Source organism: Anomaloglossus baeobatrachus, chromosome 2 (genome assembly GCF_048569485.1).
Source record: "Anomaloglossus baeobatrachus isolate aAnoBae1 chromosome 2, aAnoBae1.hap1, whole genome shotgun sequence".
NCBI classification, from domain to species: Eukaryota; Metazoa; Chordata; class Amphibia; order Anura; family Aromobatidae; genus Anomaloglossus; species Anomaloglossus baeobatrachus.
This window is the reverse complement of record NC_134354.1, coordinates 149,920,974-149,937,544: the sequence shown is the minus strand read 5'-3', so window position 1 is coordinate 149,937,544 and position 16,571 is coordinate 149,920,974. Positions and strand designations below refer to the sequence as shown.

Here is a 16,571-nt window from a genome sequence, read left to right as displayed (position 1 = left end):
ATGCATTGCTTTCAGATCTTAAATAATGCAAAGGAAACAAGATCATAATCAGAAACAATCATACTAATGTTTTAACTCAGGAAGCGTTTAGAGATCTATATTTTGTGGAATAACCATGATTTTTAATGACCGCTTTCATGCATCTTGGCATGCTTTCCACCAGTCTTTCACGCTGGTTTTGGGTGACCTTATGCCCCATTCCAGAGGTTTTCAATGTGGTGCAGGTCTGGAGATTGGGCTGGCCATGACAGGGTTTTGATATGGTGGTCCTTCATCCACACATTGATTGACCTAGTTGTGTGGCATGGCGCATTGTCCTGCTGGAAAAACAGTCCTCAGAGTTGGGGAACATTGCCTGAACAGAAGGAAGCAACTGTTTTTCCAGGCTAACATTGTATGAGGCTTGTTTCATAAGTCCTTTGAAAGAAGTCTATAAGCAATGTTGGAGCTCATAAGTCCTTTGCAAAGTTTAATCTGCCCAATTCCAGCCTTGCTGAAGAATCCCCAGATCATCACCGATCCTCCACCAAATTTCACAGTGGGTACAAGACGCTGTGGCTTGTACGCCTCTCCAGGTCTCCGTCTAACCATTAGACGACCAGGTATTTGGCAAAGCTGAAAATTAGACTTATCAGAGAAGATTACCATACTCCAGTCCTCTATGGTACAATCCTTATGTTCTCTGCCAAACGTCAGCCTGGCTCTCCTTTGCTTCTCATTGATGAAAGGCTTTTTTCTAGCTTTACATGACTTGAGCCCTACCTCTAGGAGCCTGTTACAAATTGTTCTTGCCGTGCAATCACCCTAGCTGCCATTTGCCATTCCTTTTGTAAGTCTCTTGATGTCATCCTGCGTTTGCTGAGTGACATTCCAATAAGATGACGGTCATCTTGGTCAGTAAAGAGTCGCTTTTGCCCTCTACAGCCTGTAGCTTTGTCGTCCCCAATGTCTGCTGCTTGACCTTATTGTAATGGACTGCCATCTTAGAAATTTTAAGGATGGAGGCAACATGATCTGTATTCCTCTATCCCTCTGCTAGTAAAGCCAGAATTGAGACCCTTTTCTCCTCACTCAAGACTTTACTTTTCAACTCCTTTGGCATGGTTAAAAGTTATTTTTTCATTCCTATTACTTTTGGGATATTACTAACACTTGTTTTATTATCCAGCTTCTCCTATTGCAAGAGGATTGTGAAGACCACAGTAGTGTTTTTTATATTTTCCCTCATTAAATAAGATTTGGTTCAGGTGATCACCTAATCAGAAGCACATTAAGTAGAATGAGGTGTACTCTGGTTGGAATTCAACTGACACTGGAATGGAATGTCTGTCAGACATGTAGAGGAGCTGGTTTTTATAAAACTGTGCAGTGGTCTCTTAATTTTTGCCAGCGCTGTGTGTATATATATGCATATATATACAGTGTATATATATATTGTAAGCGATTGCCTGCTCACGTGATGGGGGACACTCACTTGGCTGCATTTCCGAGGTAACACAGGAACACAGTCTTAAAAATCCAAACGGTTTATTAAAAAAAAAAAACCATAAACCGCTTCTCCAAACAAAATCCCAAATACAGACGGATTTCAAGTCCGTTAAACTCACTGTACTCCCGCTCAGTTCAGATACCCTTGATCTGAGTGGAGCTCTCTCAGCATCCACTCACTCACGTGTGAAGCCAACCCTCTTCTCCTTCAGATGGGTTCCTTCCAGAGGTTTCAGACCTCTCTGAGGTAAAGAACCTCCTCATGCAGTGCTCATACACTGCTCCACACACTCTCGCTCCATGTGCCAAACAAGCTAATTAAGACCTGTGTCAGACACACCCATAGGCAGGGGTATGTGGATGGCCAGTCCCACCCACCTCTTTGCCATCCGTAGTCCTGGCCCATTTAAAACTATAGAAAATGTCTGTGGCACTACAAGTACCAGAAAGAACTCCCAGGATCACACCACTTCCGTGGTACATACCTGTCATTCACAATATAGCCAGTTGCCTTGTCACAATATATATATATATATATGCAGAGAGAGATATTATATATCGCTTTACTGTTGGGAGAGTTGTCTCTTACCTTCCTCACTGAGGGTTTTTTTTTGCTTGTAGTTCATGCACAACTGGGTCTAATAATTATTGAATTTGCCCTTTTTATTAGCGATGTTCGCTTTGTTTTTTTGCTCAATTCATTATGTTTTGTGCTTTTTTGCTCAGTTTTTTTCATTTTGTTTGTCATTGCGGACATGGTTAGCCATTTCCAGTCGCATTCACTTAATTCCTCATTTTCAAGTTTTAAAAAGTACTCCAAACATACTCCACTACTCCTCACATATTTTTTTTTATATATTTTTGTTTTCTGCACAGTTGAAGAGTAACATGCGGCACTCAGATCATGTGTCTTCAATCTGAGAAGAGTATAAAACAAACCTCAAAATTTACCGAACATTGTGTGCCTTCGTCTATATGCTAGCTATGTCCCCTACATGGCTTTTTGCAAACTGCAAATGGGACTGCTTATAGCTTGTTTTCAAAATTGGATTTCTTCTTACCATTCTTCCATAAGGCCAGATTTGTGGAGTACAAAACTAATAGTTGTTCTGTAGACAGACTCTCCAACCTGTGCTGTGGATCTCTGCGGCTCCTTCAGAGTGACCATGGGCCTCTTGGCTACTTGTGTAATTAGTCCTCGTATTGCTTGAGATGTCAGCTTAGGTGGACGGCCATATCTTGGTAGGTTTACAGTTGTGCCATACTGCTTCCATTTTTGGATGATGGATTGAACAGTGCTTTGTGAGATATTCAGTGTGTGTGTGTGTGTGTGTGTGTGTGGGGGGGGGGGGGGGGTATAATCTAACCCTACTTTACTCTTCTCCATTACCTTAACCCCATCCTGTCTGCTGTATTCCTTGGTTTTCATGATTCTGTTTGATCCCTAATGTTGTGTAACAATCCTCTGAGGCATTGATAGAACAGCTGTAGTTATACTAAGAATAAATTACACACAGGTGGACCCAATGTAATTATTAGGTGACTTCTAGAGACAATTGGTCACTCTGGATTTTATTTATGGGTTTCGGACTTCAGGGGGCAGAATACAAATGCACGTCGAATTTTCAGATTTATATTTTTAAATTATTTAGAAAACCATGTATAATTTTTTTTTTACAAATCACAAATACTTGCCACTTAGTGTTGGTATATCACATAAAATCTCAATAAAATACATTTAAGTGGAAAAGTTCATGGGGTATGAATACTTTTTCAGTGCACTGTATCTAAGGAGAAAGTGAAACAGTGTCACTTTCTTCTGGTGCCTATGATTAGGTATTCTGTTTAGCAATATGTATTTTTGTGGGGAGAAGTACCGTACTTGTTTTCCACAAGTGGAACATTATTAAAAATTAAATGAATACAGATTTATATATTTAGGTGTGATTTTACATTTTTGTCATTTTCTAGGAATTTTTTTGCTGGCTGACAGATTTTAGTAACAACTATAACCGTATTTAGCTTTTTTTCACATCTTCCCAATAGTAACAGGTGCAGATTTGCATCTTTTTACCGCAAGCTTTCATTATTTCTGTCCACTCAGTTGTACTGGGAAATGAATTAGTGTGCAGATTTTTAATGTTAAGATGACTTTATTTATCTAAATCAATCATACAGGTTACAAGGAAAATCTTTTATGGTCCATAAAATATATATATATTTTATTAGGCTGCTATTATATGTTGAGTCTTTAAGTGTCATATTCAAAAATGAAGCTGTGCCATGATGCCATCATTGATTGCAGTTAGAAATCCAGCATTGCTAAGGGCCTTTTTTGCATTCACATTTAGCACATACGATAAATGTGGACAATGGGCTCCATTGTCAGATGGCGTCCAAACACTTTTCTTTTGGCCTTTATCTGGCTGGTACACATAAGTAAACGAAACAAAAAACCACAAAACCCACCTGACATTATTGCTGATGTCTCCCCACAATAACATGAGATTATGTTACATGACCGCAGAAGCCAATCAGTGGCTGCAGCATTTTCAGAGGACTTCTGCAGATATTTGGGAGTGCATCCTTGACAGTTCGTAGAAGTAGAAACATGGTGCAGCCTCAGCCCCCGGAGATATAAGGTTTCATCACAACACCCTTCATGGAGAAGGAGCAGTTCATCAGCAAGTTCAGTAGGAAAGTTGAAAGATGCGGTCACATGGAGTTTTGCACAAACTTCGCTGACTGTCATAGCAGCGTTGGGCTCTGTTCAGATTGCAGATTCTGACACTCCACCCAATGGTTTCTCTGATGTCTGGAATCAACACAGGCAGACTCGGCATCGACCTCCTATGTGCTGATTCATAGGCAAGCTAGGTAAATGTAATCTCTGTTGGTCTGCTTGCTCACATCTCGTGGGGTGAGGGGGTTTCAAATCTACTCCTCCCCTATTTATGCTGGTTGAAACCTTTCACCCATGCCAGCTATAGTTTATTCTATGTTGGTCTGTGAGGTGTGATGTACCAGACTAAAGGCTACTTTACACGCTGCGATATCGGTCCCGATATCGCTAGCGTGGGTACCCGCCCCCATCTGTTGTGCGACACGGGCAAATCGCTGCCCGTGCCACACAACATCGCGCAGACCCGTCACACATACCTGCCCGGCGACGTCGCTGTGACCGGCGAACCGCCTCCTTTCTAAGGGGGCGGTCCGTGCGGCGTCACAGCGACGTCACTGAGCGGCCGCCCAATAGAAGCGGAGGGGCGGAGATGAGTGGCTGGAACATCCCGCCCACCTCCTTCCTTCCTCATAGCGGCCGGGAGGCAGGTAAGGAGAGTTTCCTCGTTCCTGCGGCGTCACACATAGCGATGTGTGCTGCCGCAGGAGCGACAAACTACATTGTTACTGCTGCAGTAACGATAATCGAGAATGGACCCCCATGTCACCGATGAGCGATTTTGCACGTTTTTGCAACGATGCAAAATCGCTCATCGGTGTCACACGCAGCAACATCGCTAATGCGGCCGGATGTGCGTCACCAATTCCGTGACCCCAACGACTCCGCATTAGCGATGTCGCAGTGTGTAAAGCCCCCTTTACTGGTGAAAGTGAAGTTCTGGAGTTTATACCTGTTGTTTTGTAGTTTCCTTCCTGCTCTTGTTTTTTTCCTGAACCTTTTATTGTCTTTACCTTTGTGTGTGCATGCTGTGTGACAAAGTTTTGCTTTTCCCTGGTCAGTCATTATCTGTGGGTTTCATCATCCCTCCCTAGGGGGAGGGGGAATCAAATCAGGACTGGTCAGCAGCAAGGCCAAAAAGGAGACTTAAGGCTACTTTACACGCTACAATATCGGTCCCGATATCGCTAGCGTGGGTACCCGCCCCCAAATGTTGTGCGACACGGGCAAATCGCTGCCCGTGCCGCACAACATCGCCCAGACCCATCACACATACTTACCTGCCCGGCGACGTCGCTGTGACCGGCGAACCGCCTCTTTCCTAAGGAGGCGGTCCGTGCGGCGTCATAGCGACGTCACTGAGCGGCCGCCCAATAGCAGCGGAGGGGCGGAGCTGAGCGGGACGTAACTTCCCGCCCACCTCCTTCCTTCCTCATAGCGGCCGGGTGGCAGGTAAGGAGATCTTCCTCGTTCCTGCGGCGTCACACATAGCGATGTGTGCTGCCGCAGGAGCGACGAACTACATCGTTACTGGTGCAGTAACGATAATCGAGAATGGACCCCCATGTCACCGATGAGCGATTTTGCACGTTTTTGCAACGATGCAAAATCGCTCATCGGTGTCACACGCAGCAACATTGCTAATGCGGCCGGATGTGCGTCACAAATTCCGTGACCCCAACGACTCCGCATTAGCGATGTCGCAGCGTGTAAAGCCCCCTTTAGGGGTACTTTGCACGTTGCGACATCGCTACTGCGATATCGTCGGGGTCAAATTGAAAGTGACGTACATCCGGCGCCGGTAACAACGTCGCAACGTGTAAAGCCTAGGAGAGAAGATGAACTAGCGTGAAACAGTCAAAAATCGGTGATCTGTGTCACGTCGTTCATTTTCATAATGTCGGTGCGTCCGCAGGTATGATATTGTTTGTCGTTCCTGCAGCTCCACACATCGCTGTGTGTGAAGCCGCAGGAGCGACAAACATCTCCTTACCTGCACCCGCCGTCCACCGGCAATGCGGAAGGGAGAAGGTGGGCGGGATGTTTTTCATCTCCGCCCCTCTGCTTCTATTGGCCGGCCGATTAGTGACGTCGCGGTGACATCGCTGTGACCTCGAACGCACCACCTTCTTGAAGGAGGGATTCTTCGGCAGTCACAGCAACGTCGCCAACCAGGTAAGTGCGTGTGAAACTGCCGTAGCGATAACGTTCGCTACGGAAGCTATCACAAGATATTGCATGTGCGACGGGGGCGGGTACTATCGCGTTCGGCATCACTATCATCGGCTAGCGATGTTGCAGCGTGCAATGTACCCCTTAGTCCTCTCCACCATCAGGAGTATCCCTAATGTTATGAATAGCTTAGGGCCCCCTAGCTTGAGGGACAACCTAGGATCCCCGGTTTCCCACTATCCCATAGTCATCATGACCGATGCCTTGCCACTGCAGGAGTTTTGACGTATGGGCTAATCACTTTCAAGCAAGGCAAAACCAGACAGTCCAAGCTTTTGATGCGGGCACGAATTCTTTCACAAGGATTTACCGCAGCCACCATTACAGTTGATGTTGTTATGACAGCCATGAAGACATGTGCACAATAAAGCACAAATGGAGGCTAAAGAGACACTGTGGCCAAGCCGTTAGACTCCAGACATTATCCATGAAATATAAGTAGTTCATGAGTCCTGGATAGGAAGTAAATGCATTGTAAACTATGTCTAGATGATTTAGTGACAAAAATGTATACTTTGTGGAGGAAGGTTGAACTTCATGGACCTAGGTCTTTTTTTTTCAACCTCTGTAATTAAGTAGCTATATGTATCTAATTGTGAAGGCTACAGCTGAGTATGTGTGGGAAACTTTAGCAGTAGTGGACATCTCTTTTAACATAGACTATCGGTGATGGATGCCACTGTTGGGCATCCAGGAAGCATATACATGTTGAATTTTTCACTAGCTTTTTATGTTGTTTCTGATAAATGGATGCCATTACTGCTTATCTTGACAGGTGCCTGTGTTTGATGGTGTTTGTTTAATACGATTGTCATGAAGAGCTATGAAAAATGGTATCTGACAAATGGATCTAGTTATAATGTATCGGTGATGGATGTGTTACATGGATAAATGGATGCATAACAGTGGCGTCCATCACCCATCTATTGAAAAGCTCATAACTGTTTAATGGATACCATTATAGTCTGCAGTGATTGTTGTCACTTTTGTACATTGCCATCTAGTGTCTCTAAATTTTATTGCATTCACCAATTTAATCGGAAGTCAGGTACTGCTAGTATGTTTTTGATTTGGGGTATAAACCAGAGTAGCTGGAGTAAAACCTATGCAGGTACAGAGAGAACTCCATGCAGATCTTGTCCTAAGGGTGCTTTACACGCTGCAACATCGCTAACGATTTATCGTCTGGGTCACGTCGTTAGTGACGCACATCCGTCGCCGTTAGCGGCATCGCAGCGTGTGACACCAAGGATCAACGATCGCAAAAAGGGGAAAAATCGTTGCTCGTTGACACGACGTTCATTTCCTTAATATCGTTGCTGCTGCAGGTATGATGATGTTCGTCGTTCCTGCGGCACCACACATCGCTATGTGTGACACCGCAGGAATGACGAACATCTCCTTACCTGCGTCCACCGGCAATGAGGAAGGAAGGAGGTGGGCGGCATGTTCCGGCCGCTCATCTCTGCCCCTCCTCTGCCATTGGACGGCTGTCGTGTGACGTCGCTGTGACGCCGCACAAACCGCCGCCTTAGAAAGGAGGCAGATCGCCGGCCAGAGCGACGTCGCAGGGAAGGTAAGTCCGTGTGACGGGTGTTAGTGGTGTTGTGCGCCACGGGCAGCGATTTGCCCGTGTCGCGCAACCGACGGGAGCAGGTACGCTCGCTAGCGATATCGGTACCGATATCGCAGCGTGTAAAGTACCCTCTAGGGTGGAACTAACCCACTCAGATGTAACGAACTACTGCTTGACAATAATAAGGATTAATAATATAATAATGTATTCATTTAATATTTAATTAAGATAGTAATTTGTATGTGATTTATGCAATATCCCTAAGAAAAGTTTGTTCATCAAGACCTGTAATTGATGCTGGCAGATTATATGTCAACTTAAATAGAGACTTAAAATTGTTGTGTAGGTGTTTAACACGGTTATTGTTAAGAGCAAGTTTAAACTTTGAAGTTTGAAAATGGGAATTAGGATGATTTTCCTCAATTCACCTTTTTTAAGAAAAAGAATAGGAGTAAGGCACTAACTTAAAGAGAGATAATTTATTTCACAGAGCAGTATTGTCACTACACCTCTAATTTTGACCTATTCCCTTTTGTGTTTTGTCAGAAAATGAAGAAGTCAAGGAGACGACGCTGCGCGAGCTTAAAATGCTTCGCACTTTGAAGCAAGAAAATATAGTTGAGCTGAAAGAAGCATTTAGAAGAAGAGGGAAATTATACCTAGTCTTTGAATATGTTGAAAAGGTAAGTGGATAGAAATGTCATCCGGAAATCCAGCTCAAGCACCTGTGTCTGCAAAAAGGCCGTCTGTGAGTAAATGTCATTGGCAAATGTAGAGCGCTATTTTTGTCATTGCTTCCAACACGTATACATCACATATACTGGCTTTTCTGAAGAAAATATCTGTATCTTTATATTGTATACCAAAGTTCAGCAATTAAGGACCACATGTTGGCAGAATACTTATTATTATGTAAGGAATGAAAAAACAAAAGAAAAGAAAATATTATTATAAAAATAGCTACATACCTTTTATTAGAAAATTAGACTTGTGTTGTTTAGAAATATAGTTAATGTAGACTAGTACAATAAAATCAAAGGGAACCTGTCAGGTCCCCAAACACTATTAAAGGGAATATGTCAGTACAAAATGACTGTTCAAAGCAAGTACAGGTGCTCATTGCATCATGGTGGGGCCAAACATTTAGGGTAAGGACACACGGAGAGTAAAACGTAGCTAAATAAATAAAAAAATCTCATTCCACTTGGACACATGGTACTCTATGGGGTTGCTTCCATGAGCGATTTTTTTTCTCAGTCCTAATCAAACCAAGCAAACAATCGCAGCGTGCTGCGGATGTAATCCAATTCATTTTTCCTCGCACCCATACAAGCCTACGGGTGCGAGAGAAACATCGGACTGCACTCGCATTACAGCGGATTGCAGTGTGATAATTGTATCAGCTGATAATTAAGGAGATGGGGAGATTAGTCGCTTCCTCTCCTCCGCATCTTATCACAGGATCGCATCACAGTAAAATGGCACTCGGCTTAGGGCGGCTTTGCACGTTGCAACATCGCTCGTGCGATGTCAGTGGGGTCAAATTGAAAGTGACGCACATCCGGCGTCACTTTTGACATCGTAGTGTGTAAATCCTAGATGATACGATTAACAAGCGCAAAAGCGTCGTTATCGTATCATCGTTGTAGGCTCCGACTTTTTCAAAATTACGCTGCCGCGACAGGTACAATGTTGTTCCTCGTTCCTGCGGCAGCACACATCGCTGTGTATGAAGCCGCAGGAGCAAGGAACATCACCTTATCTGCCGCCGGCTATACGGAAGGAAGAGGGTGGGCGGGATGTTTACATCCTGCTCATCTCCGCCCCTCCGCTTTGATTGGCCGCCTGCCGTGTGACGTCGCTCTGACGTTGTACGACCCGCCCCCTTAGGAAGGAGGCGGGTCGCCGGCCAGAGCGACCTCGCAGGACAGGTGAGTGCATGTGAAGCTGGCGTAGCGATAATGTTCGCTACGCCAGGAATCACAAGATATCGCTGCTGCGACGGGGGCGGGGACTATCGCGTGCGACATCGCAGCATCGGCTTGCGATGTCGCAACGTGCAAAGCCCGCCTTACACTTGCAGCAGAACGTGAGTCGGGGGTCATTAGAATAACACATCTGATGCTTTCGCATCGGATGCTAAATGCCCATGTATCCTTAACCTTAAAGGGGAATCTGTCAGTAGGAGTTTGCAATGTAAACTGAGAACAGCATGCTGCAGGGGTTAAAAAAGAAAGAAACAATTGTGCTTTTCTTATTTATATGCAAGCTATTGTTAACCTAAACTAAAGGGTTATGATTAGCATTAGAGGACTAAGGTACCGTCACACATAACGAGATCGCTAGCAAGGTCGCTGCTGAGTCACGGTTTCTGTGACACAGTAGCGATCCCGTTAGCGACCTTGTTATGTGTGACACCTACCAGCGATCAGGCCCCTGTTGTGAGATCGCTAGTCGTTGCCAAATGGTCCAGGCTATTTTCTTCAAAGGCGATGTGCTGCTGGGCTGGACACATCGCTGTGTTTGACACTGTGTGACAGGGTCACAGTGACAGCTGAGATCGTTATACAGGTCGCTACTGCAACCTGTATCGTTCCTGCATCGTTGGTAAGGTCTGACTGTGTGCGACATCTCAACAGCGACCTCCCAGCGACTTACCTGCGATCCCTATCAGGTTGCATAGTTTTCTGGATCGCTGGTTAGTCGTTGTGTGTGACTGGGCCTTTAAGAAGTCTCCTACCACTTTGTTCTGCACACTCCCTGCTGTGATACCTCACTGTCTATGCACAATCTCTATTAACAGCCTGGTGTGGGGGGAGCAGCTCCCAGCTCTGCTAAACTCAATTCTTTGATAATGTAAAAAATGCTGTACTGTGTAAACTAAGTTAAACATGATTAGTTTGAGAATCTCTTTGCCTACAACATGCTGCTCTCAGATGAAGTCGCAAAAACGTGTTGACAGATTGCCTTTAAATACACTTTCCCACCTGCTTGTTTTCGCTCAATCTCCACCAAACCTCCTCTTCTTTGATTGACAGATCTGGTTTCAAAGAGCCAGAGATAGGTGGACATATATGGAAAACAAGCAGATGGGAAGATGTATGTAAATGCTTGACCCCACCATGTTGCACGAGCACTTGTACTTGGTTTGAACAGTCATTCTGTGATGACAGAGTCCCTATAGCCTACAGATATTGGGTTAATCTGCAGATTAATAGCATTCTAAAGTAGTGCATCCGCTGCACAACATGCCCTGCTATCGGGAAGAAATTAACTTTATACCTTCTGGCAGCCTCCAGCTTTCAGTCATAGAGGCATGGCTGGTTTGGCTTTAGCCACTGCTCAGTATACAGTAAGCGTTGGCTGTAACATCAATCTAAATAGCAGACAGCATCCCAGAGGGTATTTTCAATGTGATTTATTTCATCAGAAGAAATGCAACGTTTCACCTTACAATTGGGCTTATTCATGCATGCAAATTCCATTGCTATTTTGGTATGATTTGGCCAGGTGAATCCCTTGGATTGACCTGCTTTCCTACCTGATGAAAAGGTTTTTCTACCTATGGTGCTGTGGACACACCTGTATGTTGTCTGTAACATCAACTTGTCACTGAGGCCTGAAACACACTTCCGCAAAAAACACGTGCGTGTCTCGCATTCCGTTTTACGGGTCCGTGTTCCGTTTTTGATGTCCATTTCGCCGGTACGTGTGACATCCGTGTGATGGCGTATGCTCGCCATGTGTGTTGAATGTACGTGTATGCGTGAGATACGTATGTGTCATGTCCGTGTGCAGTCCGTTTGTCTTGATCCGTTTCTGATGGAAATTGACAATGAAAATTGCTATTCATGAGATTCTGTTGTGTCTAATTGGATTACAGCTGCCATAATCACAACTATTTGGTAACCTTTGTTTAAACTCATTTTAAAGGGTTAAAGGCCCAGTCACACACAACGTCTTACCAGCAATCCTGAAATTGATACGACCTGATAGGGATCGATGGTAAGTCGCTGGGTGGTCGCTGGTGAGATGTCACACAGTCAGACCTTACCTACGACTCAGTAGTGATCAGCGACCTGTATAGTGATCTCGTTAGCGATCTCGTTTTGTGTTTGACGGGACCTATAAAATAGCTCAAAACTATTAACTACTGAACACGCACACGTATGGGATGGATAGCATACGTACATGCTACGTGTCACGTACGTGCAGCCACGGACCCATTGACTTTAGCGGGTCCGTGTCATCCGTGTTAAAAAACGCACACACGGACACACGTTCCGTGTGGCTTTACGTGTGTGTGCCTGCTACCATAGTGTAACATTGGTGCACGTGTGCTCGTGTCGCCGGTGCGTGTCAAAGTCCCAAACACGTACCGGCGGCACGGATGTGTGTTGCAGGCCTGACAAAAAGACTGACGGCACTCACCAAACTGAGGTGTGAACAGGTGCATTAACTGAACATGACATAAAATACAAAAAAATAGACAGTTTTCACTCTGATAATGCTAAAGTATGGAAACCATACTTTACCATAAGAAAAATGACATATTTAGCATATATAAATGGCCATTTGTATATCTGCCCGTTGCCACGTCACGGCATATCTCGTAACTGGGTACCTACACTATGCTGAAGCCTCTCTCTGGGTTAAAAACCTCCTGTGTATGGGCAAGTAGGAACTGACAGCTCGATCAGCACTGATGAGCCAGCAGTGTAGTACAGCCACCACCCACCGTGTACTGAGTGTGGAGGCCACACAGCTTTAGAATGCTATTACCCTGAATATTAACCCCATATCTACAGGTCAATAGAATTTGGGGACCTGAGAGATTCCCTTTAAAACCTGTCTTAAAGTTTTACTAGAACAGGTTGTGTTGTAGGAAGCTCCACCTCTCCCAATTTATGATTCAGTAATTTTTATTAGGTTTTCAAATTTTGTAGATAGAACAGTTATAACAAAAACAAAATGAAACACTTGTATCGCATTACATCATGCAATGTCAAATACAAATACTATAGACATATACAGTAAAAGAAACAAACAAAATGTTAAAATTCGTAGAAACTATGACATACAGTCGAATTAAGAATTTCCATAGTATAATATTTTCAAATAATATGTCAGGAGATGGGAGTAGTCACACAATTTTCTTATCAAACTAATTGTATAAGTATCGTGTTGTATTACTTTTATAACAGAATTAGAACTAGGTTGTATTTAAAATTTTGTGTAGTTGTTAATAAAGTTTGTCCATGGGTCCCATTTTTGATGAAATCTGTTCCAAGAGTTATTAATCAGAGCTTCTCTTCATAGAACCTATGAAGGAATATTTTTTTTTCTATTATGTCGTAAATATTTGGAATTTTATCGGATTTCCAACGTGCTGCCAGTTCTGGTAACTAGAAGGATAGGTATTATGATGGCCCTGTATTGTATAGTTATCGTATCTGAATCTATCGATAACAGAGCTAATTGTGGGGTTAGCTTAATTTTGAGTATATTATGACACTTTCTGCCAAAAGCTTCTGATTCTAGGGCAGCTCCAAAAAATATGTACACTGTTGACTATTGTATTGTAACCTCTCAAGCATGTTGTTTTTTGGTTTGGGAATATTTAAGCCCCTCAGCATTTAAAAAGACAGGCTGGACAACAGTGTGAGCAGCCTCTTCTTACCTCAGCATCCCTGGTATCTTCAGAATTACATCAGAAAGACAGAGTGTACAGCAGTGCAGTGCGCGCTACTTCCTTTTATTGTAATACCCCTGCTATCTCCACTAATAGACCAGAAAGATATGATGGACAGTAGTGTGAGAAGCCTCGCATGAAAGACACCCCCTTTAAGTTCTTCTATGGATGCAGCTATTGGGCAGGGTTTTTTTTCTCAATAATAATGGCAGATGGTAAAATACCACAGCTATGTGCAATTGTGAAAAAACCTGGAGATTTCAAGAGTGGGAGAAAAGGGGGATCTAGGTTAGTAATGTGTCTTTGAAGATGTTTAGTAGGCTGGGACCACATGGCACAGTAACCCTTGGATGCAGTCAATTATTTCATGCCAGATTACTTACTAATACATCTAGGCGGCATGCATGCTTGGTAAAATTATAGTACAGTTATCTGGCAGTACATATACACAAGGAGGGAGGTTGCAACCTTCTTCACAACTGTTGAGATAAAATATTCATTCTCACTTAATTGTGCCGTTATATGTTATTTCTTAATAAGTTCCTTGACACATGAGGGTTCTTAAAGGGAATCTATTAGCAGGTTTTTTCTATGTAAACAGAGAGCAGCATAATGTAGTGGTAGAGACCCTGATTCCAGCTATGTATCATTTACTGAACTGCTTAGTGCAGTTTTCTCTGCTATAGATGTAGCAGTGCTGTTATTGTTGAGCTGTGTATAACCCTGACCACATGAAGCTGCCAACCAGTGGTGAGGGTTGGGTTATTCAGATTAGCCTGATTGGTCTGCAGTGATAATCTCTTGCTGATAAAACACGGGTTCTCTTTTGCCCCACAGAACCACAGCAATGCATCATGGTCAAGATTCCACTAGGTATTGAAATGTTTCTGTACGATTATTGGCCCATACAGAGAGTATAACATTTTGCAATTGCTGTAAATTAGATGAAGGTCCTGACATGTTGTGAACTGCTTTCTACATAGTCTCAGAGATGATCTAGAGGTGATCTATAGGATTAAGCTATAGGGACTGTTAAGGCCAAGAAAATCTCTGACTAGGTGGATGTTGTATCATGGGTGCATTGCATTTCAGAACGTGTCCTTCTTCCATAAGGTAAAAATGTATTCTTTCTACAGTGTTTAGGTTAGTCTCATTGTTCTGACATAATTCCACAAGTGTCAGAGGACTCGAGGTAGGCCAAGAAATAATCCCCTATCCAACTCAGTGAGCCTTAGGGGTGCTTCACACACAGCGAGCTCACTGCCGAGATCGCTGCTGAGTCACGCTTTTTGTGACGCAGCAGTGACCTCATTAGCGATCTCGCTGTGTGTGACACTGAGCAGCGATTTGGCCCCTGCTGCGAGATCGCTGCTCGTTACACACAGCCCTGGTTCGTTTTCTTCAAAGGCGCTCTCCCACTGTGACACACAGATCGCTGTGTGTGACAGCGAGAAAGCGACAAATGAAGCGAGCAGGGAGCAGGAGCCGGCGTCTGACAGCTGAGGTAAGCTTGTAACCAAGATAAACATCGGGTAACCAAGGTGGTTACCCGATATTTACCTTAGTTACCAGCCTCTGCAGCTCTCACGCTGCCTGTGCTGCCGGCTCCGGCTCTCTGCACATGTAGCTGCTGTACACATCGGGTTAATTAAACCGATGTGTACAGCAGCTAGGAGAGCAAGGAGCCAGCGCTAAGCAGTGTGCGCGGCTCCCTGCTCTCTGCACATGTAGCTGCATTACACATCGGGTTAATTAACCCGATGTGTACTGTAGCTAGGAGAGCAAGGAGCCAGCGCTCAGTGTGCGCGGCTCCCTGCTCCCTGCACACACAGCTAAGCGGTGTGCGCTGGTAACTAATGTAAACATCGGGTAACCATACCCGATGTTTACCTTAGTTACCAGTCTCCGCAGCTTCCAGACGGCGGCTCCGTGCAAGCGCAGCGTCGCTTGCACGTCGCTGCTGGCTGGGGGCTGTTCACTGGTCGCTGGTGAGATCTGCCTGTTTGTCAGCTCACCAGCGACCATGTAGCGATGCAGCAGCGATCCTGACCAGGTCAGATCGCTGGTCGGATCGCTGCTGCATCGCTAAGTGTGAAGGTACCCTTAATTGTCAACTCCTGATAAGAAGGGTTCAGGAATTTATGCTTCTTGTGCCAAATTCTAATCCTCGCACCAACCTGGTGCAACAGAAAACTGCATTTTGGATTTTAACATAAGCTTTGTGTTCGACTGTGTTATTTTAATATTTTCTTCCAACCCCTTTTGTTGACAAGTTGTTACATTCCTTTCTTGCTTGATGTCTGCGCAAACATTCTTAGTATCCTCTTGATACCATTGCATAAGAAAACCCCATACGATTGCCAGGTTTTTAAATATTTGTAACCTTCAATTGTGAAGTGGCAAGTGTCTCCAATAAAGTGGCTAATCAATGTGTGAATAAATTGATTATTGAGTGTTAGTATTATCCTTGTTCAAGAGTATCTATCAGTTGATTTTTGCTGCTCAATCCAGAAACACCATGAATCGGAGCCTGACCGAATGATTGCAGCCAATTATGTTTTTCTGTGAAATGTGGCATTTTAGTGAAAATTTAGGTATCTCAGGGTTTGAAACAAAACCACCATGTATTTAAAGGTAAGTCAGCAGGGTAGATAATCAATCATTTAAAACTTAGCTTTTACTAGCATACAATTAAGAAGGTACCCAATGACATACAAAAACACTGACAAAAACATGTAGAAGTGGCTACAAATGGAGGTGCCACATCGGGCTATGGCAAAGTATACAACAATTGTGTCACTCCTTCCTGACATGTTTCTACACCAAGTGTGTCCTCAGGGGATCTGGAGTATGGGGCACGATAAAACCGTGTCCGCATTTTAGGGAAAAGTTAGTTTTGTCAC

General features: G+C 44.0%; 1 protein-coding gene across 6 annotated transcripts in view; it reads left to right on the top strand.

Annotated features, from left to right (window-relative positions):
* CDKL5 (cyclin dependent kinase like 5) overlaps positions 1 to 16,571 on the top strand; it is a 482,986-nt gene that overhangs the window by 343,115 nt on the left and 123,300 nt on the right. For all 6 annotated transcript variants that reach the window (XM_075335447.1, XM_075335445.1, XM_075335448.1 and 3 more), the window contains one exon: positions 8,523 to 8,659. In XM_075335447.1, the coding sequence (XP_075191562.1) occupies positions 8,523 to 8,659 (137 nt within the window). The remainder of the gene's footprint in view (positions 1 to 8,522; positions 8,660 to 16,571) is intronic.